The 23,348-nt window shown below is 37.7% G+C and overlaps 1 protein-coding gene across 1 annotated transcript in view; it reads left to right on the plus strand.

The window, feature by feature from the left end:
• Positions 1 to 5,666, plus strand: part of MLLT3 (MLLT3 super elongation complex subunit) — a 120,887-nt gene extending 115,221 nt beyond the window's left edge. The window contains exon 12 of the mRNA XM_054287210.1: positions 895 to 5,666. Within this exon, the coding sequence (XP_054143185.1) occupies positions 895 to 1,026 (132 nt within the window). The 3' untranslated portion in view covers positions 1,027 to 5,666. The remainder of the gene's footprint in view (positions 1 to 894) is intronic.
• Positions 5,667 to 23,348: the final 17,682 nt, after the last annotated feature.

Consider the following 23,348-nt stretch of genomic DNA (forward strand, 5'->3'; position numbering starts at 1 on the left):
GTTATTTTTATAGCAATTGTGTTATGACCACTCTTCAAAAATAAAGACTACAGTTTAATGACTAAAAATGTCACAACTGCAGAAAGGCACGAGTTAGGTGTCTACTGTTGATTTCATGGAAATGTGGGATGGTTAAGGTTGGAAGGAATCTCTGGCGGTCACAAGGCCATGTAGAGCCAATTGCCTGGGACTATGTCAAATGACTGAAATATCTCTAAGGATGAAGACCCCACAACCTAAATGATGTTATGACCTTGCTGAGAGTCCTTCCATAGTTTATTTGGCAAAAAAAAAAAAAAAAAAAATTTAACTGTGTTACTCAAAAAGTGACTACTACTTTGTGAACTAACAGTTCATGTAAGATTTCTTGGGTTTTGGGGTTTTTTTTAATAATAGGGACTGGACTCTCTAAGGATTTATTTCTTTTCCTCGCTTGCAGAAAGGTTTATGTAATTTATTTCCTAATGTAACCTGCTTAGTAGCTATGCACATAATAAACATTCCAGAGATCTACTTGGGATTTTTAATTATTTGTTTGAGCTTAAGAGTATAATGTTGCCCCTTCCCCCCCTATTTTTTAAACTGAATTAGAAAATAAGCAGATTTTCTTTGAACATTTGAAAAATATTTTGTCAGTGCTAATGTTTGCAGCAACAGCAGATAGGTATGCTGACATTATGGTTGATGATGATCTTAAAAAAAAAAAAAAACCAAGATACCAGAATCTGGACAATAATGCATTCAGAAAGGAAGTGAATGATAAGGATAATGGTTAAATCTGCAAGTATTGGGGAATTTGCCTCATGTTAGGCCTTTCATATGGTACTTGTTTATACTTACAGCGGGCATGTAAAACTGCTGGAATTTCCAATTGCATCTCTTCTTTTCTTTCAGATAGTAAATCTTATAGAAGAAACTGGACACTTTCATATCACAAATACAACCTTTGACTTTGATCTTTGTTCACTGGACAAAACCACAGTCCGTAAACTACAGAGTTATCTGGAAACATCTGGAACCTCCTGAGGATTCAGCATAAGGCTGTGTCAAAAACTGTTCTTTAAATGATGTATGCAGAATGATGCGACCAAAATGGAGGGGAAAAAAACCAAAAACCTCTTCAGCTTTTTTTTTTTCCTTAAAGCCAGTCTCTTGATAAAGGAGAGCAAAAGTGACCAGACTCAGAGGACCACTCTTCTCAAGAAGAAAATGCTCTGGAAGAGTTTGCCTGGATAGCCTTGAAAAACAAACACAGAAAAACAAACAAAAATACTTGTTCTTAATGAATGTGTATGATATCATGTATCTCTCTCTGTGGTGTTCAAGTCCACAAGACGAATGCATGTTCAACACACTGCCTTACTACATAACTGATCTATTTATTATTGCATACATGTATCCAAAAGTCAATGAGTCACTGAGTGACACTACCAGATATTGCAAGTAGTGGGGTCCCTTGTGTGCTCTTTTGATGCAGTACTTTCACAAGCCTAGTAACCTTATTCACATTGAAATGCCACTTCTTGCTCTCTTTCTTTAGTCAATTAAAACACTACAGTCTTGATTCCAGCTCTGCAGTTCTGGGAAACAAGATACAAATGTGGCAACCAAGCAGTGGTCCTGTATTTCATTTCCTGTCTACCACAGCAGCTTGGACTGCAAGTCCTTGATTCTATCCACTTACTGATATTGATTTTAACCACAGTTAAAAAGTGCACCAAATAGGTTCATATGACTTGCTGTCTAGCCTCAGTGAATAAACCAATAAGACTTTTGACAAAAAATGCTTTGTATACTGTCCTGAATCTGGCAACTCTTGCAGTCTACATTTTTGTGTCCATTTAAATGTTGCAAAATTAAATATATTTTAGAGTGAAGGTGTTCTGCAGGAGCTCATGATAAAAGAAAAAGTACTGGTCCTGTCTTTAAAGAACATGTTGTAGAAAATTTTTAATTTGGATCTATTTATTACTTCAAGTTTCAACACTCTTCTGCTGTGTTTGACTCACTTCTACCATAAAACTTTTTGCATAACATTTTTGTTCATTCATATAGTAAATGATCTGCTTAGTTTGTTTTGGGGATTTTTTTCTGATTTAGTTTGTTTTTTTACAACTGCTAAATTAAAACCTTTTGTTTGAAAAGAAGAAAAAATGTTGTTATACAGTTAAAAGAATACATGAAATAAAATACATGTATGATATCATCTGTATGTGTGTTTATATATACACGTGTACCACACCTGTGTATATGTATATACATACACACATACATGCACATATGCTTTTTAAACTTTTCAGATTTTGGTATCTGTTGATAACCTTATTGTGTTTCCAGAAGAATTTCTCGTCTATAAAAATGAGTATTCTTTCATAACATCCATTATTTCTTGAAATCAGGATCCTTGTTTATGCCTGATCAAATGAGAGGATGTATACTCAGTTTCACATCAATGCTTCATGCTCTCATATTGCTGATGGTTTCTCGATGAAATCATTGCCTTTATATGAAAAACTCAAATTCTTAAATGACAAGAGAAAATAATAATTTTAAAAATACTTCTGGATGCAAAGGTTTGTTCAGGTTTACCAGACTGATAAATGTATCTTGTTGCTAGACAGGCCAGTATGTCATGTGTATGCTTATTATGCCACATGTAGTCTCTATGTGTAGAGCTAAACAGTAGTATCTTTATGACTTACTGTTTAATGTGCACAGTTTGTGCAGCACTGAAAAACTATTGGGGTTATTTCTTATTCAGATGGTAAATCTTAATACTGTTTCTTTAAGTCCAAAGAAAATTTTACACTTTACTCTTTTTGAAAGGGCACGATACATATTGGGTTGGGGGGGCTTTTTTCTTATTTAAAATGTTGTTTGATCATACTCCGCAGGAAGTCCTCCTTAGGCTTCTGAAGAATAAGTGTACTTTTTCAGTAATGTTATGACTCTTATTGATGATTGGCATGAAGCATACTTGAAGCGTTATGTTGTTCTTTTAAGTCCATGTCTTAATGTGCAATTGGGGAGGGGATGGAGGACTGGGAGTGTAATGTTAACTTTACTATTGACAGAAGGCAGGTGACGATGGGGAAGGGAAAAGGGGTGCATGTAAAGGGGATAAACTTCAATTTTTATTGATTGTTTTATATAAAAATGTTTGGTAATCTAAAAGCAACCTTAAAAACCTTTGGTCTACAAATGTGTGTTCAACTTTCCTGTCTTCTAGTTATACCAGATGTATATGGAAATTTGTCCACTTGGACTTTTCTAAGTCTTGTGGTGAAGACTCATTGAGTTTCAAAAGGGGATACTTCTAGTACAACTATTGCACTGTTTTTTTAGAACTGGTGAAATGAATCATTTTACCCTTAAAATACCAGATAAGCTTTATTGTACACTGAGAACAGGGATGGAGGAAAGGAAAAACTAGATAAATAGGCATAAAAGGGAGATAACATCAATTACAGTATCAAATCAGTGCTGAATTTCATGCAAACTGTGGATGATCCTTAAACTCTTAAATTTTCTAATTCAATGAGAGAGAGAAAATAGACTGTTGGTGTCAATGTGTGCGTTGACTTTTTCACAAAACTCTGATAGAAATAGAGTGACTAAGTTTTGATCTAAATTTTAAAGTTAGCTATTTTCATCTAATTTTGTATTTGGAAACAAAATAAATCTATGTTCACCTAATTTCAGACATTCATCTTTCTCTTAAAGGAAAAACAAGAAGATACCCTTCCAAGTCTTTAATGTCTATGAGCATTGATCTTTGGGATGGGTTAAAGTGTTTTGGCAACAAAGGTTTTGAAGTCTTAGCATAAAGCTGTTTAAAGCAATTATATAAGAGAATTTGGACCAGACAGGGTTTAGCAGTAAGTTCCAATGTCTAGAGTAATTCTCAGCATGAGTTGCTGTTACTAGAGCAGTAGTTGCATCCAGTAGCAAAGACAGTTTTCTCACAAGAAACTTTCCTCCTCAGGAAGTGGATGTCCAATTCGGTAGACAACTTAAAAAAAAAAAAAAATTAATTTTTCTTACAAATTCTAATCAGCTGAGAGGCTTTACAAAACTTCCAGTATCATCTAAATTTGAAGGCTATCTTAGTCCGTGCTAAAGAAAAAGAGCTAGAAAGGAGGAATGGGCCTCCTTTACTCCTCTCATGCACTAAAGTGAAGAGAGTCTTCCAAGGTAAAACTAAATCTGTGCTCAGTCTTCAGCCTTTGGACTGTAAGAAATGGTTGATCGTTTCTCGCTCTCTTCATTGGTTTGGTGTTTTTAGAAAAGTCTATGCTTTCAATTTCAGAAACAAAATGCACACAGTACAGCACATTTGGAGAGCCCAGTATATTTCTATTAAAGTTTCTTTTAGTCTCTGGGAAGGAAATTACAAGTTCTTGGGTTTTGCCTGGCCCATTGTTCTTCTTTCCCATTCTCACAGTGAAATAAAGTACTTTCACAATCTAGTTTGAGTCCTTGGTCCTTACTGGGTATAATCTTCCTTTCCTAGAAGCTGTACCAGTGTTTTGGGGTCTCTTGAATGACCCATTTGTTCCAAAACCTGTCACTTAGTTTGCAAAATTGATGGGGAAACTGTAGAATTGCCTGAAGTGAAAATTGCCTCATTCATTTGGTTTTGTTGTATGCATTGTCTTACTCCGGACCCTGCATTGATGGTAGGACGTTTGATTTCTTCGGATGCACCATATCTCATCTTTTACCACTTGCAGTCTGATGACAGACTATCTTTTAGTAAACTCCTGTTTCAGTCTACAGAGTTTGTTTTGTGTTTGCTCATTCGCCTGTGGTTTGCAGAAATTAGGAATCACGATGAAAATTTTGTCAGGTTTTCACCCACAGCAGGAGCTAGGAGGAACTACAGAAATAAACAGCAAAACAAGAGATGTTCCAAAGTTTAACAAGTGTGAGGCATGTTTTTATGAGCCTCAATAGTTTTCTTAATTGTTAAGCAGTATGCAGTAGAATGCGGTGTACACCAGGAAGCTACTCTATACACTGTACGGAGTCTTACTGCTGGGCATAAAAGCCTTCCTAACAGATGACAGGGACTAAAACACATATATCTGCAGTGCTTTTGTGCATGCTTGGAAGTTAATCAGTGTATTAATGCTGCTAAACCAATGACATTTACAAGTCTGGCTCTGTGTCTGGACAGATAAATTAACATCAAAGCACACTCACTGTAAGAGCCTTGCATTTGATTGAGCAGCAAGAAATGCTACTGTGACTAGACAGGAAAGAGAAGTGTTACTACAGTGAGAACAAAGCCCTGGGGTGTGGGGTGGAATGGGGAGAAAGAAAAAAATGCGTAAAGAAGAGATGCAATAGTCAACTGCCTTGGTTTGTTATTGTAAAATCTGCAGTTGTTGATGAGTAGAAAGAGAGAGAGATGGAGATTGCAACAACATAAAAACATTTAGGTGTTTTATTGTTTGGGATGCTAATGTCTGTTTCACATTTGTTTCAGTATTCTGTCTGACTTACATTCTATGTTTTACCTCAGCCAGGCTGATTGTACTGCAAAGTGGTAGTCTTGCATTTTTCATTTACTTTAATATTGCCAGTCCTGTAATTTGAGTAAAGTCAAATGTAAGCCTGTGAATGCGGCAGATGTATTTTTATTATCATTCAGTATAATTCTGACTGGAAGTAACCATTTCCTGAATCTTCTATCAAATAGATTATGTATTTTCATATGTTCCTTTAGAAAGGATGCTATAAAACTGCAATTTCTTCACCCTTCTCATCACAGCAAAGAATAAATTATTAACTTTTATCATTGCTCACAGAGAGACAGAATGCAACATCTGAGTCCTGTTTAGGAAAGAGTGGGTTTGTGAAGGTGTCAGACACAGCTTTTTAACAAGACCTAGAAATAAAGCCTATCTCTTTTCAGAAGGAGAAGGACAAGAAATATTTGCTTAAAACATTTCTACTCTGATAATGCTGGGGTTTTCCTACACTTACATTCCTCTTTCAAATCTTTAAGCATCTAAAAACCAGTGACTACATACAAACTGTTAAAGAATCAAAGGAATTGAAAATACAAGCAAGTTTGTATTAAAATCCTGACTGTGCAAGGAGTAAGGTCATAATGCTGATACTGCTTTCGGCACAGGGCAAACATTCCTAGCACATGTGGTTTGTGTATCCTCATCTGAGTGGGTGGTCTAGAAAATGGTGCAAAATGCAGCAGGAGGGCTCAGTTTTTGAGTGGTGCAGAGGAAATATTCATTATATGCTCAGCCAGTACCACCCAGGCTATCCAAGATGAAGCAGTTTTCTTTCAACTTTTATGAGCAGCTACATTTTCACTTTGCCTATGCAGCTAAATATTTTAATTCTTTTTTTACAACCCTATTCGTCCCGAACTGTAAGTTCCATGCTTGCTAGGCACCTGGTTAGGTTTGGAGTGGGGTTATTGTGATGTGGCTGTTTCTTTGGGAAGCTCATAAGACAGAAGTGAAAAACAGTTGTGACTTCTTTATTATTATTATTGTTATTGTTATTGTTATTATTATTTTCTGCTTCTAGCAAGTATAAGCTTCTGAAATATTTACTCTCAAAAATTGTCTTGCACGTAAGAAAAGGTTAATACTTCTTTCATTAGTGTCAGGTTTTGTTAGCACAGTGTATAGTAAGTGGATGCATGAGAAATAAGCTTCAGTGAAAGTAGCCACATTTGAAATCAAGATTCTTATGGACCATTGCAGTCAGGGAAAGCCCAGAAATGCTTTTATTGCTGTTGTAGACATGCGTGAATCTCAGACTGTGTATAAAGGGAAATAGTGATTAAGGTGCTCAATTAGTTTTTAACTATCTCTTGCTAAGGTACATCAGACATCTGCTCACAACCTATGTAAAAACTTAACTGAGTGTCAGCTGGGACTTTTCTGTGCTAAACACCCCTTTCTCTTTGGATTGTCACAGCTATGAGAATAGGTTGCTGCAATAGGCACTTGCTATTGTCTTGTAACTATGGGACATAATTCTGCAGTGCCTTGCTTTAAGCTGGTTAGTGTAAGTTTAATTATGTTCACAATTAACCATGATGCTTGTTGCTCAGATGAATTACCTTTATCCTTTACTCTTTTGTGGTTTCAGATTAATATTTGCAGGTGGACAGGTGGGGGAGGAAAGGGAGGGAGAAAGTTGTTCTCTCTCCATCAATGCAATGTCCTCTCTCATTCTGGATTTACATTCTAAAGACAATGACTCTAACAATAAAATATCAATGCTCAAGCTCTTCCCATGAGAATGTCATGCATTAAACATCTGCAGAACCTTTGGTGGCTAAATCAATCCTGGATTTACGGTTTCTTCTTCAAAAGGATTTAAAGCAAGAAAAGCAAGATTGACTCTGCTTCACAAAGTTTTTGAGGTTAGAGATATCATCTGGTCCAACTCCATGGTTTCTCCTTGAAAATCCTATTGGGCTTTTGCCAGATTCTTTGGGAAGCTCTTTGTACTGGCCTGTTCCCAGGAACTGAGTGTTCAAGTAAACTAAATGTAGCGTTGAGCATCCAGGCACACTCTTACTTGCCTTATGTCACTGTTCCTTTAAGAATAGGCTTTTCTTCTTCCTGGATAAGTAGTTTTTGTTCAAGGACAAAAGCTGGTACAGATCTCCCTCTATTCACTGGAAATGGAAGTAATTTTAAAGGAGCCTTTTAACAATTTTGATATACTGCTTTACAGACCAGATGTACTTGGTTGGCTCTGGATTTTACACAAATGATAATTTTTCTTTTGTGTATTTAATAATGCACATACTGTATCATAGAATCATTACTTAGTTTCTCATGAAAGAGACTGCTAAAAATTACCTGATTCCAACCTCCTTGTCATGCCAGGAGCACATTCCACTAGACCAGATTGCTCAGATCTCCATCCAACCAGGCCTTGAACATCTCCAGGAATGGGGCATCCAGCTTCTCCAGGCAATCTCTTCCACTGCCTCACTACCCTTACATTCAAGAATTTCTTCCTAAAATCTAATCCAACCCTTTTTCAGTTCAAAACCATTACCTCCTGTCCTATCACTATAGGACCTGGTAAAATATCTTTCTCTGTCTTTCAAATAAGCCCCCTTTAGTTACGGGAAGGTTGCAGTGGGGTCTCCTCCAGGCAGAACAACATCAACTCTCTCAGACTGTCTTCCTAGGAGAGGTGCATCAGGTCTCTGGCCATTTTCAGTGGCCTTCTCTGGACCTGTCCTGTGCTGCAGGCCCTAAGTCTCACAGTCTGTTATTGTTTTTCCTGTATGTAAAGCATAATTTCATGATCTGAGCAGAGAGAAGAGGGGATGATCCATGGCTCTCACATGCTACACCGCTGGTACCTCTTCAGACTGCTACCCGGCTTTTCTGCCAGAGCTGCTCCCCAGACCCAGTCTGCAGCACTCTGCCTTTCCATAGCAGACCTCAACATTTGTCCTTGTTAAATTTTACAGGGTCAATACCATCCCCTTTCTCCCACCTTCCTAAGTCATGCAGCCCTGCCATCAGGTATTTGACTGCAGGTACCCCAGACTGGTGTCATATGCAAATCTGAGGCAGGTGCACTACATCTTCTCCCTCGAGACACTGATAAAGGTGCAAAACAAGACAGGTTCCCACAGACTCTTGGGGAATGCCATCCCTAACCTGTTTCCAGGTTAGCATAAAACACTAGTCACCAGCCTTAACACCTAACCATTTTTTACTCGTGTAGCTGTCTCCCCACCCAGACCTCAGTGCCTGAACCCAAATATGGAAATGCCATGGCAGAATCAGTTGGTTACTAAGGTTGTGGTAAATGACATCCACTGCTCTCACAAAAGTGAGAGCATTTACTCTTGGTAAATGCTTGATGTAAATTGCCACAATCACCACCTTCATATATCTGGAATAAATTTCCAAGGGCAGTAACTACATGAATTGCACAGAAACTGAGATGATAACTGGCTTTTAGTTCATCAGATCACCCTTCTTTTCTCTTTGTAAGGCATAGGTACTACATTTGCCTTTCTGTAGTCATGATGTGTCAAGCTGTTAGGGTGTAGCTGTGCTAGGGTATCAGCTGCCTGGCTTAGCACCTGTTGATATGGCCTTTCAGGTCCTATAAACGTATGGGGGACAGGATTGCTCTAGAGAACTCCTCATTGACATCAGTACCTCCTTTCTTCCTTGAACTCTGTCTCTAGACATGAAGGCTTGATAGTGAAGTCCAAGGACTGAGTATCCCACAAACTTATCCATGGCCACTAAATAAAATCTGGAAAATTATGAGTGGGACCATTATCAAACCATCAAACTCAATCATATGTGGCCTGACCCACGGCTCCTGTGCAGTTTAGAGTAGGAAAAGCGTCTGTCATTCAGTCTGGAGCATTTATTTTCATGAATGGCGGGGGCAGATAACCAGTTATGAGAATTTTCTGTCTCTTCCTGTTGTCAGAGCAGCACAAAAGATCTGGAGGAGAGCTGGGGATGCATTATTTATCTGGGGGTATATAAACAGAGAACTAATTAATTGCATTTTAGTGCGGTTTTTTGCTCCATTCTCTCTCAAGACAGATGCCAGAAACCTAGGCAACAAATATCCTTTCTTAAATGAAACAACACCAAGTTACACATTGATATACAAACTTGAACTTATGAATCAAATGTAAGGTTTGTTTAGCAATGAATTCTGTGTAACATAAAGGGTTAAAAGGACTGTGGTCTTCTTTGAGTTTTCTCCAAAAGGTCAAGGGCTTATGGAATATAAAAATGTCAGGACAATATTTTTTTTATGCAAGGAAGTTCTCTCAACAGAGAGAACCTTTTGCTTTAGTGACTTTTACCATAAAAGGTGAAATGTAAAATGGGAGTCAAGCTAGAGAAAAATTTGAAGAAATCCAGGCTGATGATATGATAAGTAGGATTGATGAAACCCAGCGGAAGTATCTGTTTGGCTCCAGGAGATCTGGTGAATGAGTTCTCATGTCCAACATGTCATTAAGGATCATTTATGTTAACCAGCTCCAATAATATATGCTGATTTTCTCTCTGTGGTTGCTCCCAACTCTGTGTTGCTGAATTACAACTCCTGTCTGAATGACATTTGGTTTTAATCTGAGAATGCTACATGGCAGAAAATTGTCCCTGGTTCCCTGTCCCTAAAATCAGTGATATTCCCTTAATTCTAAAAGCCCAATTTGAGCTATTTAAGCTACGTACGTTTGGTTACTTTCATACGAAATTCAAGCATTCCCTCCTTTTCCTTCAGGACCTGCGAGGCATGGTCTCTTTAACTGCAACTTAAGTTTCTAATTTAATTGCATTCTCTGCTTGATTCAGATGCATAAAGTTGAGAGTATGGAAATTGTCGCTCCTCCTTTTTTTTTCCAATGTCACATTTGTTTCTGCTACCAAAGTACTTTATCAGGAATCACAGAATATCTTGAGTTGGAAGATACCCATAAGGACCATCAAGTGCAACTCCCTGCTGCTTGCAGGGCCACCTAACACTAACCCATAGCATTAACTTCTTGCTCAGATGCTCCTTGAGCTCTGTTAGGCTGGTGCTGTGACCACTTCCACAGGGAACCAGTTCTCCAGTGCCCAGCCACCCTTTGTGTGAAGAACTGTTTTCCTGTTGTTCAATCTGACTTCCTCTGATGCAGCTTCAAGTATATTTCAGTATCCTATAGCTGGTCTTCAGGAGAAGGTCAGTGTGGTCCAGAAGGACCAGAGAATGTCTGAAAAGATTTGTTCAAATTTGCCCTGTAAACTTCAGTGGATGCCAGAACAAATATAAACCATTTAGAAGACCTGCAGTTGCCACTGTATCTCAAAACAGACCAAGAACTGGTTGAGACTGAAAACTCAAGTGAAATGTGTTCTAAATTAAGGAATTACAAATGTCTGATTTCCTCTAAATTGGAAGTAGAGGGCAAGAAAAGGGAACAAGAAATAGTGAAACTTTTAAATCAGGCTGTTCAAATATGAGGATGATCTATGAGAGAGAATGATAAGGTACCCGTTTGCAATGTTGGCGCAGTGTACAGGGTACATACAAGAAAAAGAGGTAGAAGGCTCTTTCTTTGAAGGTAGGAACAGTTACAGCACCAAAGTTGAAAGGTGATTAATTATGTCCCCTTGAATTTACTGGCTTTGTCTCCTGGAGGGAAAGGAGGCACATGGAGAGTGCTTGCCAAGGACCTATGACAAGAAGAGAGAACAATTGTCTTCCCAAGTGTCCTGCCTGCAGGCAAATAGGCCGAGAGGAGAGGTACTGCATCTGCAACAGGAAGGAGGGAGTGAGCTTTGGTGCAGCTAATTGCTTTCAGTGGGAGTACCATAAGAAATCATTAGGGGTTGGAGACTGGGCTAGAGAGAGGCAGGAATGGAGGGTGTTATATATATGCAACTTGAGGTGAGAGAGCATAAGACATTAACAATAGTGTTAGAATTTACTTGGGAAAAAAAATTCAAAGGCTGATGTGCCTGAAGGTATGTTAATTTACCAGAGGGAAGGAATAAGAGCAGTGCAAACCAATACAATGAAATTTTGTGGGGTAATCTTCAGAGAGTATTTCTTAAATGGAAGAATATCAGACACAGTTTTGAGGAATCTTTTAAAATCCCAGTGCAGCAGTGCTAAATGAGAAACTACAAAAACTTTTTCTGGTGTTCAAAAGCTGAAACACAAGAGCGGCCTGTGCCCTAGGAAATTGAATCAACATAGAAAAATGACAGTTTTTCCTCACTTGGAGAATGAAGGCTGTATGGAATAAATTTCTGAGAAAAGTAAGTTAAACAGTCATTTAATGAGATCAGGATATCTTGATTTGTTCCAGGGGACGTGAAGATGCCAAAGAAGCAGGGTGAAAAAGTTCAAAAGTGAGCTTTTGATAATTCTCAGAAGGTTTAATATCTTTTCCTGTCCCCAAATTTTAGTATGCTCTTGCCTCTGATTAACCTTTCACCCCCGTTGTGTGGCAGAACAATGGCGCCTTTGTTAAACCCTCAGCAGAGCTACTGATTCATTATGTCCTACTTAATGTCTATTGGTAGTCCTCCAGTTTATCTGTGATTGTTTGGGCTTTTTTTCCCTTTTTGTCTTTACCTTATCAAAGCACCAGAAACAAAAAAAATAGCACTCAGATTGTTCTGCCTTGTATTTCAACCCCAAATGCTGAAACATGATAGAGAAGCAGTTTCTTTTTAACCAGTTTAACATACCTTGTATTGGGTATTGGCTTAAAAAGCATGAAAAGCATTTAAAAATCAGAGTTTGCACTCTCTTTTCTGACATGAAAGAAGAGAACTATGGATTTTATACCTCACAGTTCTGTCTGTCATTTCTGGGAGTGAACAGGAATGACAACCATTTGAAATTTTTTTCCAAAACAACGTGATAAAAATTTCCACAGTACACAAGAGACATTAATGCTACTCTTCAAAAGGGTCCCCAAGTCACTGAGGTTTTTACCCCATTTTGTTCTCCAAATGCATAACTATTTTATTTATGTGTCATTGTCATGGATATCAATTGCCCAAATCATGTACCATAGTACTGGGGCTATAGAAAAACACCCATGTGCCTCCCATAGGGTGTAAGTTGCCTGGGTCTGTAACAATATGGGATCACGAGTTCTGACCTCAAGAAATGAAGGTACAGAAGTAGGTCTCTATATTTATGATATATAATCCCACAATATATTTATGATATATGATCCCACTATATATTTATGTTATATAGTCCCCAGAGAGGTTTGATAAACCTTTAAAATCAGAAGTAAAGAATTCAGCCAGAGTATGCGTATCTTTATCCTTTCTGTATCACAGGGGGAGTATACAGAGAACTCATTTGGTATGCTACAATTTCTGGACAGCTTGCATCTGAAATTTGCAAAACTAGTCTGAAATTTACTGCACCTGAAAATATTTCATGTTTTGTCTGCTGGTTTTGCCTAAAGGTTTGGGATCTTTGGCTTTTTTATAAATTTTCTTATGACATAAAGCCCAACCACTATACTTTGTTAGTGAACATTTGAAATTTTGGAGTTTTTCTTAGTATTGCTGACAGCATTAAAAGTTGATTGCATATAAGCAAATATTGTAATAAAAATTTAATGGGTATTAATGGTTAAATTAATTGTTTATAGTGTGGTCTCTAAAGCACCTGAAACTCTCAGGTGAATTTGTTTTCTCCAAATTTAGATAGCTAAACACCAGTTTTTCCAGATCTGCAGAGAGCCACAGCTGCTGAAACAGGTGATTCAGGCAAGAGGTTTACTATATACTGTACAGCCTTAACTGAAACAGTTATTAAATAGCTTATTGTCACTCACTGTAAATAATTTCTACAATATTGTGGAGATTGAATTGTTGCTTACGCTGCACTGTGAGTAGCACAGTATTCCATTGGTGTCTGAACATCATGGAGAAATACACCATCTAAATAATATATATACATACACAAAACCAAAACAAAATTAAGAAAAATTTAGATGCCCAGGAGCAATTGCGCTGTGTTGTAAGCAATGCACCAATTTCAAAAGGACTATTGTACCAGGGAAAGTTAGCAACACCAACCTATTCAATCTGTGTGCTGTGCTTTTGAAAACAAATAGATCAAATGATTGAAACAGAATCAAATGCTCTTTCAATGAGTCTCCATTAGCCCATTGTTCGTTGGCTAGACAGCCCAGGTCTGATTCCAGACAGTGCCATACCATCACAGACCTGGGGCTAGGAGTGCGAGAGCAAAAGTGCACTCACTAAAAAGGTCTGCAAGGTAAGTGTTTTCATGTCTGAGATTGAAAGCTGAGGATAGTTAGCCATCTTATGGTGAAAATCAGTTCATCTTTCCTGACATCTTCTCTTGTTACCCATCTAGGAAGGCATATCTCACATGTGCTCAAAATAATCCCCTTTCTTTGTACATGGGCCATAGACTGTTCTCATGCCTCATGCGGGTCCTCATCGAAGTGAGAGATCTGACTGCATTTTGAAATGTGCAGGGTCCCTGTTCAGTGATCTCATCTTCCAGTTACTACAAGCACGGTGCTCAGGCCTATGCTACAGCAAGAAGTAGCTGCCATGGGAAGATTTATAGATTTTTTGATTCTGTCCATTATGGTGCCATATGCAACTGAAGTCATGGATCATTTATGTAGTCAACTTAGGTTACATTTTTTAAAGGGTTTTGATACCTTAGGACTGCAACTACTCTATCATTGTGAAACTCCTTTGCACTAAGTTACTAGTTCTGCTGAGCTGACGATATATTCCCAGTTGGCTACAAGTTTTGATGGAGGCATAGATTTATGCACAGCAGCACTGTGTAGGAACGATTGTTGGGACTTAATGCTCCTTCTACAAGCTGTGTCCCTCTGACTGTCATCAGACTCTGTTTTTCAGTTCTAGTTTTAGTATGGTAACACAGGAGTATTCCTTTATCTCACAGGTGACTTCTGAAGCTCTTTTTATTAATAATACATTTAAATAAGAAAAAAAATATTTACAGTCACTCCTTTCATTGCTTTTCAGTTAAATAGAGATCAGACCTATTAGGTGTGCTCAAAAGAGCTGTATAACTTCTCAAATATGCCACCAAATTTGCAATAGATGTTGGGCTAGTTGTTTCAACACATGAATTATCCAGCACTCATTGCAGCATGAAGATCTTTACAGAATTTGCAACTACTTACGATGTCTGTTGCATAATATGCAGAGTGTGAACTCCTAAAGGGCAATACAGGAATTTAAAAGACATGTGGTGCTTTGAAGTGTTGGGTAACATTAAAGATTATATGTTGCCAGTCCCAGAAAAAATATTCCTACTGATCTTCCTATGATACGGAAAAAGAAAGACTAAAGAAAAAAAAAAAGGATTGAAAAAGTAGAGAACTTTTTCAAAAGTAGAGTAGAAAAGTTAGAAAGAACCTGTGTTTAAGCCTAAGCATTTATCTGTTCATGGCACTGCTGAAATAAAATTTGCTAATTTTTTGAGGAGTTCTTTTGTGACCCTGTCCTCTGCCCTCTCTTGTTCAGAGGCATGCAGAGTATGTTTTCTGAATTGTTTTGTGACTGAAAACGGGAAGTAATAAATATTTTTTGAGTCTGTGTTTTGAGTTTGTATATCAGCCTGGAAGATATTTTGTGGATTCACATTGTGACAGGATGTGTACATCCCATTCCTGCTCTGTGAAAATCAATAGTAGCAGGATACATGGACATAATCCTTAAAACAAACAAAGCTTTGCAAACAGAGTTTTAAAACTAGTAAATGTTGAGGGTTTTTTTCCATCTGTGTATTATCCAAAGGCACACAGTACCTCTGGTGCCAATTAATCTAATTGGTTTGCTTATTCGGTCAATGTTTTCAAGTGCCACTAAACACTCTCAGACTTTGGCACGCAATTAAAGAAGATGATTTCAGTAGTTAAAAAGAAATAAAAAGGAGAAAAAAGGGACAATTAAACTGTATTAAATGTCTTTGTGAGAGCTCATGACTAACTAAATGTCTATACTGTTTATACAGATATATGTGAAAATATGAGTCTGTAACTGATTTGGAACATTAAATAGTTTCAAGATTTTTGTCTTTCACTAAAATTTCTTTGAAACATTAATCATGTACTGGCTTTTAAAAAAGATGGTTCTTTTTTCTAGCGTTCTTTGTTTTACAGTTTTGATTCCTTTCTCTTCCCTTTTCCTTTGTTTCTTGTCTTTACTATTATGTCTTGCTCCGTGATGGAGGCTGACAAGGAGCAGAGTAACAGAGAGGTGGAACAGGATCTGTGACTCTCCAGGTCAGCCTGGCATTTGCAATGTTCCTTCAGCAGCAGTGGACATAAAATGAACTTTAAGGCTTTTTTTCAACATAGTGTTTTTTTTTAATTGCTGTTTAAGAAAAGTTCTTGCCTACAGGAAACCGACAATACTGCCTTGCAGTATCCCAGAGACTGAGACTGTGTGAAACAAATGAAACCACCCTCTCTAAACGTTGCTAATTGTACTTGAGAATGTTGTCCTGAGCACAGGCTCGTTACCTGGTGCATAACACCAATTCACACACCCTTTCAATTTTCATTCTAGTTTGCACAAGTAGGGAGCTGGATGGTAACCCTTAAAAAACCTGGCTCACCCAGTTATCAGAACTTTACACTATTTATACATTTTGTTAAACAAAGGCATCAGCATTCATTGATTACAAATTACATAATGTTACATAACTTTTCTACTGATTAGTACTCAAACTTCTGTTTGATAGGCTCAAATCTTGAGGGGCTCAAATCTTAAGGGGCCGAATATCAAGGCTAGAGCTGAAGTCTGTTCGGACTTTGAAGGCTCTGTCCTTAAATATGGAGACCTCCAGCTTGCCCTCTCCTCTGTGTTGAGGTCCCCTGCTGTGCCAGAGAACCCTCAGCTGTCCAAAACCACCCCCTGGCAGTGACATCCAAGGAGCTGCTTGGAGAACAAGTGTCACCTTCATGTCCCATACCTGGTGTTGCCAGGTCTGCAGTGCAGACACCCACGAGCTTGCTTTGCTGGCCTGGCACTGCGATCTGAGGAGTGCTGCCATGCTTCTCCCAGCCTCCCACCCTCACTCCTTGCAGCCTTGTGTTTTCTCCATGATGCCCCACATAGCTAAACAGGACTAAAGCCTGGGTGAAAATATGAAAAAAGATACAGACACCAGGTTTTAAATTATATGAGATGCAGTAACTTCACAGTGGAAGAAAAGTGTCTCCTACTCTGCCAATGACTTTGGTGAGGATTTAGAAATTTACTAATGGCTGATAATTAAACCCCCGCTCATTCAAAGAGCAATAAAATATAATTGCAGTAGAAAACAAAATTGTTCGAGTGAAATTTTATTTTAAGCAAATGATGCATAAATATGCAGAGCAGAACAGAAAGTTATCTCAGCTGATTACTTCTTTTTTATTTTTGTACTCTAGTTTTCTTTTACTGGGCAATCTTTTTGTGAATATTATATTAATGCTCTAAGATAGATATGGAGAACCAGCATATTTGAAGTTAATGGCACAAAATACAGTCAGCTATCTATTGCTAATTTGAATCATGTGAGTAATTCTATGCTAGCAAGTGTCTTATGTCCCTGTGCTAGTCCCTTTAGAGAAAATGAGTATTCACCATCCTAGGTTTCCTAGAATGGAATTATATACCTAGAAGCCTGTCGTTTGTTAACGTTTCTTTTCAAATTAATGGCACATTGTGGTTGTATTTAATTTAGCCTTTTTTTCCATTCTTTGCAATCTTCAAAACATCTTCATGGGTTTTGATCTTCACATAGCTGCATTTATGCTAATTAGATTCAGTCCTGCACTGAATACACTCTAGTGTATAAATGCTAAAAAAAGAAAAATAACTACTTGAATGTTGCCTCCCTGGCAATATTAAAGGCAAGATAGCACCACAGTTTTTTTTTTTAATATACACATATATATAATATTTATATATAATTATATAAAATATAAAAAATATTTAATGTATAAATATAAATTTAAAATATATATAAATGTATACAAGTTCAAGAATCCACTATATTATACTTGGCTACTAATTTTCACTGCAATCTCCTAAAAATAATGTAGGGTGAAAGGGTCTCCCTTTTCTTGCTTAGAGGAGGTTATAATATGTGAGACCATGGTGAGTCCATAGTTACAATGTCCATAGTTACAATACAACTTACTACTATGCATTTTTACTGTTTATGGTACAGAAATCCTTGTCAGGCTGAGGCATTTTTAGTCCAAGGCCTTGTTTCTCACAGGGTGCAGAAAATCCTTGAGAGGGAGGTAGAGGGAGCAGCTGACAAACAGCTATTAACCAGTTTTTACTGAAAGTCTCTTGTCTTATGAACCTCAGACTTCATGACACAGTTTTCTTCAGACAAGGTGGTTGCTGTCTTCAACCACCACCAACACACAGGAAATTTGTCTTGCTGGAAAATTTAGGGATAGGGAATAAGACTAAAAGGATGAAATGAAGAGAAAGTAAGTATATTTATTTTCCTGTTGTATTTAGCAAAAAAGATGGAGTGAATAAAATGAACAGGCAAAACTTCCCATCTACTGTTTTCTGCTTTTCTTTATTGAAAATACTCTGAGAAGAGCAACGTATCCTAATGCAAAGTGTCTGGCACAGGCCAGTGTAATGTCTGGGAGCCAGTGGGCCCTCCTCTTTGATGAAGGAATCATGGTGATGATCATTTTGCATGGCTTAGGCCCTTACTCCTCTAAAACCAAATGTCAGAGTTCTCAAATTTTTGGCAGTGCTCCCTGTTAGATGCATGTGCACTGGGTTGTGACTTGTCTCCATCATCTAGCTTCACATCTAATTTTTTTCTGCTTTTAGAGGCAAACAAATCTCTTTTGCTATGGATTGTAATGAAAAAAATTGGATGAAATAGACATCTGTACAGTGAAAAAGAGTACTCAGATCTTAAATTCCTCTTGACTTGTTCTCAGCTGCCTCATATTTTATGAAAATGGAGGAGAAGATTGGAGACATCTGCACAGTTTGTTTTTGTTTGGTTGGGGATTTTTCCCCTCAAAGAACTATGCAGTTGATTTGCCTTTTCAAGATGTCACCTTTTTTTGGTAGTAAAACAGTCAAGGAGCCATTGAGACAAATATATGAGAATTGTGTGTCTTCAATTTTAAATTTTACATATTCAGAAGAAGTTCTTGTTTCAGAGTCAAAAGCAAATGTTTCTAGTGTTAATGGTTATGATCTAAATCTATTATGCCTTGTGAAATCAGTGCACACTGAGAAGCATGCAAAAGAGACAATTGCTTGGCAGTTACCACCCCCAGTCCACAAAAAAATTTCAAAACCCTGTGAAAAACCCACCTAGAAACACCACAGAAAATGACCACCAAAACAGCATAGAATTATGAATTATTTTAGTAGTTCTGCTATAAATAATGGGCTCAAAGGATTTGGCCATAAGCTCAGAGAAACTAGTTACAGTATTTTTATAGCTTTCCACCGCTTTTGGGTGGGATACAAAGTGCTGTTCCACTCAAGGGTTAGGTTTCATTACCTCAGTTTTAAATAGGTACAAGCCACCATATAAGGTGTAATACAGTGTTAGAGGAATATCTTTCAATATTAATCATTGATTTAAATAATATTTGATTTTCGTTGAAGTAATAAATTGTCAGCCTTTCTGAAAATCACAGCCAATGTGTCTGTAAAAGCAGCGCACCGAAGACCATGTAGGCAGGTAACACTGACAACAAGGAGCAAAGCCATGGGCTTGGCATCATGGAATATCTCCACCAGATTGCAATGTGAAGATTGCCTACTATAACCAGCTCCTTCAAACCCTGTATGATGACCCAACTGCCTTGGATAGATCCATTCCCTAACTGACTTCTTCTATTTGCAAATAAAATACCCATGAATGTTAACTGAAATGTGGGAACAGTCTGAATGATTTATAATTTCATTCTGGGGAATAGCATGCAGTAAATCGAGGTAAGTAGTCAATAGCCTATTATTGTAAATGCTTCAAAAACATTCTTGAAAGAATGTTTACCTTTTCACTTAATGCAGTTATTCACCAAGGTACTATCTTGTGGTAAGCCTAAAGTAAGGATTCAGCAGGCCCAGCAGATGTTATAATCAGTAATCAAAATGTAGATCAAAGTTTGGAATTGAGTAGTATTGTTTCAGCCTTTTTTTTTTCTGCTATCATAAAACCCATTCTTTAAAGTTTCACTGCTTTTCTAAGGGTATGAATATAAATGAATACTGTTTCTTTGTGGTAATATTCTAAGTACCTTACAGGCATTGTACCCAAACTCTGGCTTAAAAAACTGTATCTTAAACCACATTCTTTCAGTCTTTGATCTCGAATGCAAAGACGATAATTATGCCATGGCCTTAAAGCATCTAAAGCCCTGTTCAGCAAATAATTTTCTTTTATTTGAGAATTTGAATTACAAGTGTTAGGACTGAGCTTTTTTGTCGCTATTAATTTTTTTATGATCTCTATGTAGTAAGATACTTTGCATAAAGTTTTCTAAATAGTTATTTGTCGCTGTAGTACATATAGACAAATTTCACATTTAAGATTTATTTGGGACAAGAGGGCATAGTGTTAAGCCAGGAGAGGTGTAGGTTGTACATTAGGAAGAATTTCTTCACAGAAAGAGTAACTGGGCATTGGAATGGGCTTCCCAAGGAGGCAGAGGAGTCACTGTCCCTGGGGGTGTTTAAGGAAAGACTGGATGTGGCATTCAGTGCCATGGTCTGGGTGACATAGTGGTGTTCAATCACAGGTTGGGCTCCACGATCCCAGAGGTTTCTTCCAACCTAATTGATTCTGTGCGATTCTCTTATTTCTTCACGTGATATCTAGAAATTACTCTCTGTATTTTAATTAGCGCTCTATCTTCAGCAGATGTCTTGGATGCTAATTAAATGGTCTGTCAACCATTTTGTAGAACCAGGAGGAGCTATTAAAACAAAGGTCTGATCCCTTGGAGAATGGAGATGAAAATTTCATTTAATGTAACAGGGAACACAAAACTTTGTCTGCCTGGCAAAGCACTGACCTATCTTTCTATTTCTTGTTTTGTGTTGGTCTGTTTTGGAAGGTGAAGAGAAGAAGCAATAGTATGCAGTGAGCTTTAAAAAATACAGATATGGCACAGTGAAATGATATTACATTATGCAAGTTTTCCTAGCTTGTATAAATATAACTTGTTTCAAATACTAGAAAAGCTCATTGATGAAAAGGATGCAAGTACTAAACTTGGTGATTTTCCAAAATGTCTTTGATTATTTCTAAATCCTTGAGAATTTAGTTCTTGTAGGGTTTTTTCTAAAATCTTACTTCTTTTGAAAATAACTTGTGAACTTAGGTCATTGACATCTGTGCCCTGCTAAGGTGCACGCTCTGTTGGCTGAAAATATACAAACATATTAACATATAAATAAGTGCAGTCCATGTTATTTTCTTAAATGCCCATGCAGTACTTCCTTTAGCACAAGTTACAAGACTGCAGTAACCTGCAAAATACATTATACTGTGTGAATTTCTGTCCCTGCATCTCTAATAGGGCTGGTAGTACATAATGCTGCTACCACCATGACAGATACCAACCAGCTACATGTGGAAATGGACAGATTAAATAAGAAACCATACCTTAGGTTATCTCTGAACATATTTTCCTGCAAAATCATCTCCAAACCTCTGCTTTTCCACATGGCAATTCAGAATGAGTATCTCTAGACATACTGTGAAGGTCTGTATTTAAGTCCAGCTTGCACTGTCTCCACTCTGCAGCATTTTTGACCCTTACTGATGCCGGATAGCATCTCTTCCTGGCAAGAGGTTCTGCAAGTCTCCACTTGGCCATGTTTCTGGTGCCCACCTAGCCCTCATGCATCCTCCAAATCAAAACATTTACCTCTAATACCTTGAAAATACAGCCCAGCAGTGTATAGGACATCCTCCCTTGCATCTGGAAAGCATAACTATCATGCAGAAATAATCCTTAGAATGGACCAAATATCTTAGTTCAGCTAGTGACCAAAATCAATCGCTGCATTATTTACTTCTTGGTTTCTCATCGTATACAGTCTGTGTAAACACATTTTTCCCATTGCTGAGATATGCAGTGAATCCTAGTCATGGACATCTGTCATAACTGAAGGCTGCATTTGGATCTTTCTGTCAAGCACCACTTTCAGATAATCTGTGTTCTGCCTATACAATTTCCTGTCATACTTTAAAGGGAAATGATATGCTGTGCTTTTCTGTGGAGGTATGCACAGTTCAGCTGCTGAAATCTTGTATCCCAGACTTTGTGACATTTGAATGCTAGACGTAATGACCTCAAAGTCAAAGCACACTAATGTGGCTGGTACCCAGACAATGGCAAAAGATTGAAATTCTTACTAGCATTTATTCAGACATCTCCTGTGCCATGGGAAAGGGGAGACATTAGAAAGGCATTTTGAATCTAGCACACCAGACTAGTTAAATTGTCTAACAACTGGCGTTGTATGCATCTGACAAAGACATGGGTAGAATTAGTACAACTTGCTCATGAGCTGCATCCAGCCTTGTCAGACTCCTTGCTACCCATCTGCCTGTAAGTTACCAGAGTTCTGGTTTGGGATGTCTCCTTGTCATACTGGATATGCCACTTAGGATTTTCCTGCAGCTTACACAGGATGACTCCTGGGATTTCAATGGAGCTTCAGTGAAGAAAACACTACATTACAGAACAACTATGTTGGCCTACTGTGCTCAAATTGGAATTTAATAAGTAGCAAATTTTTTATAATATCTTTTGATATAATTGCTATTTTCAGAAGCTGATATTTTTCAATGAAAAATTTCAGTCTAGGGGTAGTCTGTTAAAGTAAGCACATTACAGTTCAAAACATATCAGTATTATTCTTATTAAACAAATAAAAGAAGTATGGCCTTTTTTTTCTTTGTTACTTTAGGAAAAGTTGATGACAATTTGTGTTTACTTCTTAAAATAAGATGAAAAATCAAAGAGGTCAGACTTAAACTCATGATACCTGAAGCACTCCTCATGACTCATGTCGATTTACATTTGATAAGCTTTTTCCTATACTACAACTCCTTCTTAAAAAGCAGGTATATGATTACAGGTCACTTCCCCCCCCCCCCCCCCCCCCATTATTTACCTCCTGTAATTACTGTGCTAACAGGAGATGCAGAAATTCAGCAGTTTATTAAAGACACTGCATTGACTTAAGCTACCTAGCTATAAACATTGCACTCAGTAACACTCAGTAACATTCATGACCTTATGCATACATGATGCATACATGAAGCATGATGAACTGAACGAAAGTTTTGAAGAGCTGACATTGAAAGCACTGGGGGCACGGGGAACACTACTTGCTTTACGGAAACAAACTGATGAAAATCTAATAATTTCTGACTTCAGCAACAGTTTTCCTCTCCACGCTGTGCCCTGATTGTATTTCAAGTGGATGAAGCGTGCAAACCAGTCAGCTCTCTGGGTCCATAAAAGTGAGAGGGGCTGTAAACTTAGCTCAGCTGTACAAGCAAACCTGCTGTCTGGCATCAATTCTACTTGGTGTAAGTAGGAAATCTAAAACAACTGCAGTTCTCATGGTAGAATATTCACATGGAGCGGACAGCAAAATGCCCAGATTCCTTATTTAAACACTAAACATCTTGATATTATTAGCCAGCAGTTTTGCTTTTGAAAAAGGACTCCTGATAACATGCTCGTTTTCACATCATAGGCTAATAAATGTAAAGAATTTCATACATCACATCTGTTAATTTAGCTGTTG

This window comes from Melozone crissalis, unplaced genomic scaffold, assembly GCF_028551555.1.
Source record: "Melozone crissalis strain CALT ecotype California unplaced genomic scaffold, PUWL_Pcris_2 ptg000005l_1, whole genome shotgun sequence".
Taxonomy (NCBI): domain Eukaryota; kingdom Metazoa; phylum Chordata; class Aves; order Passeriformes; family Passerellidae; genus Melozone; species Melozone crissalis.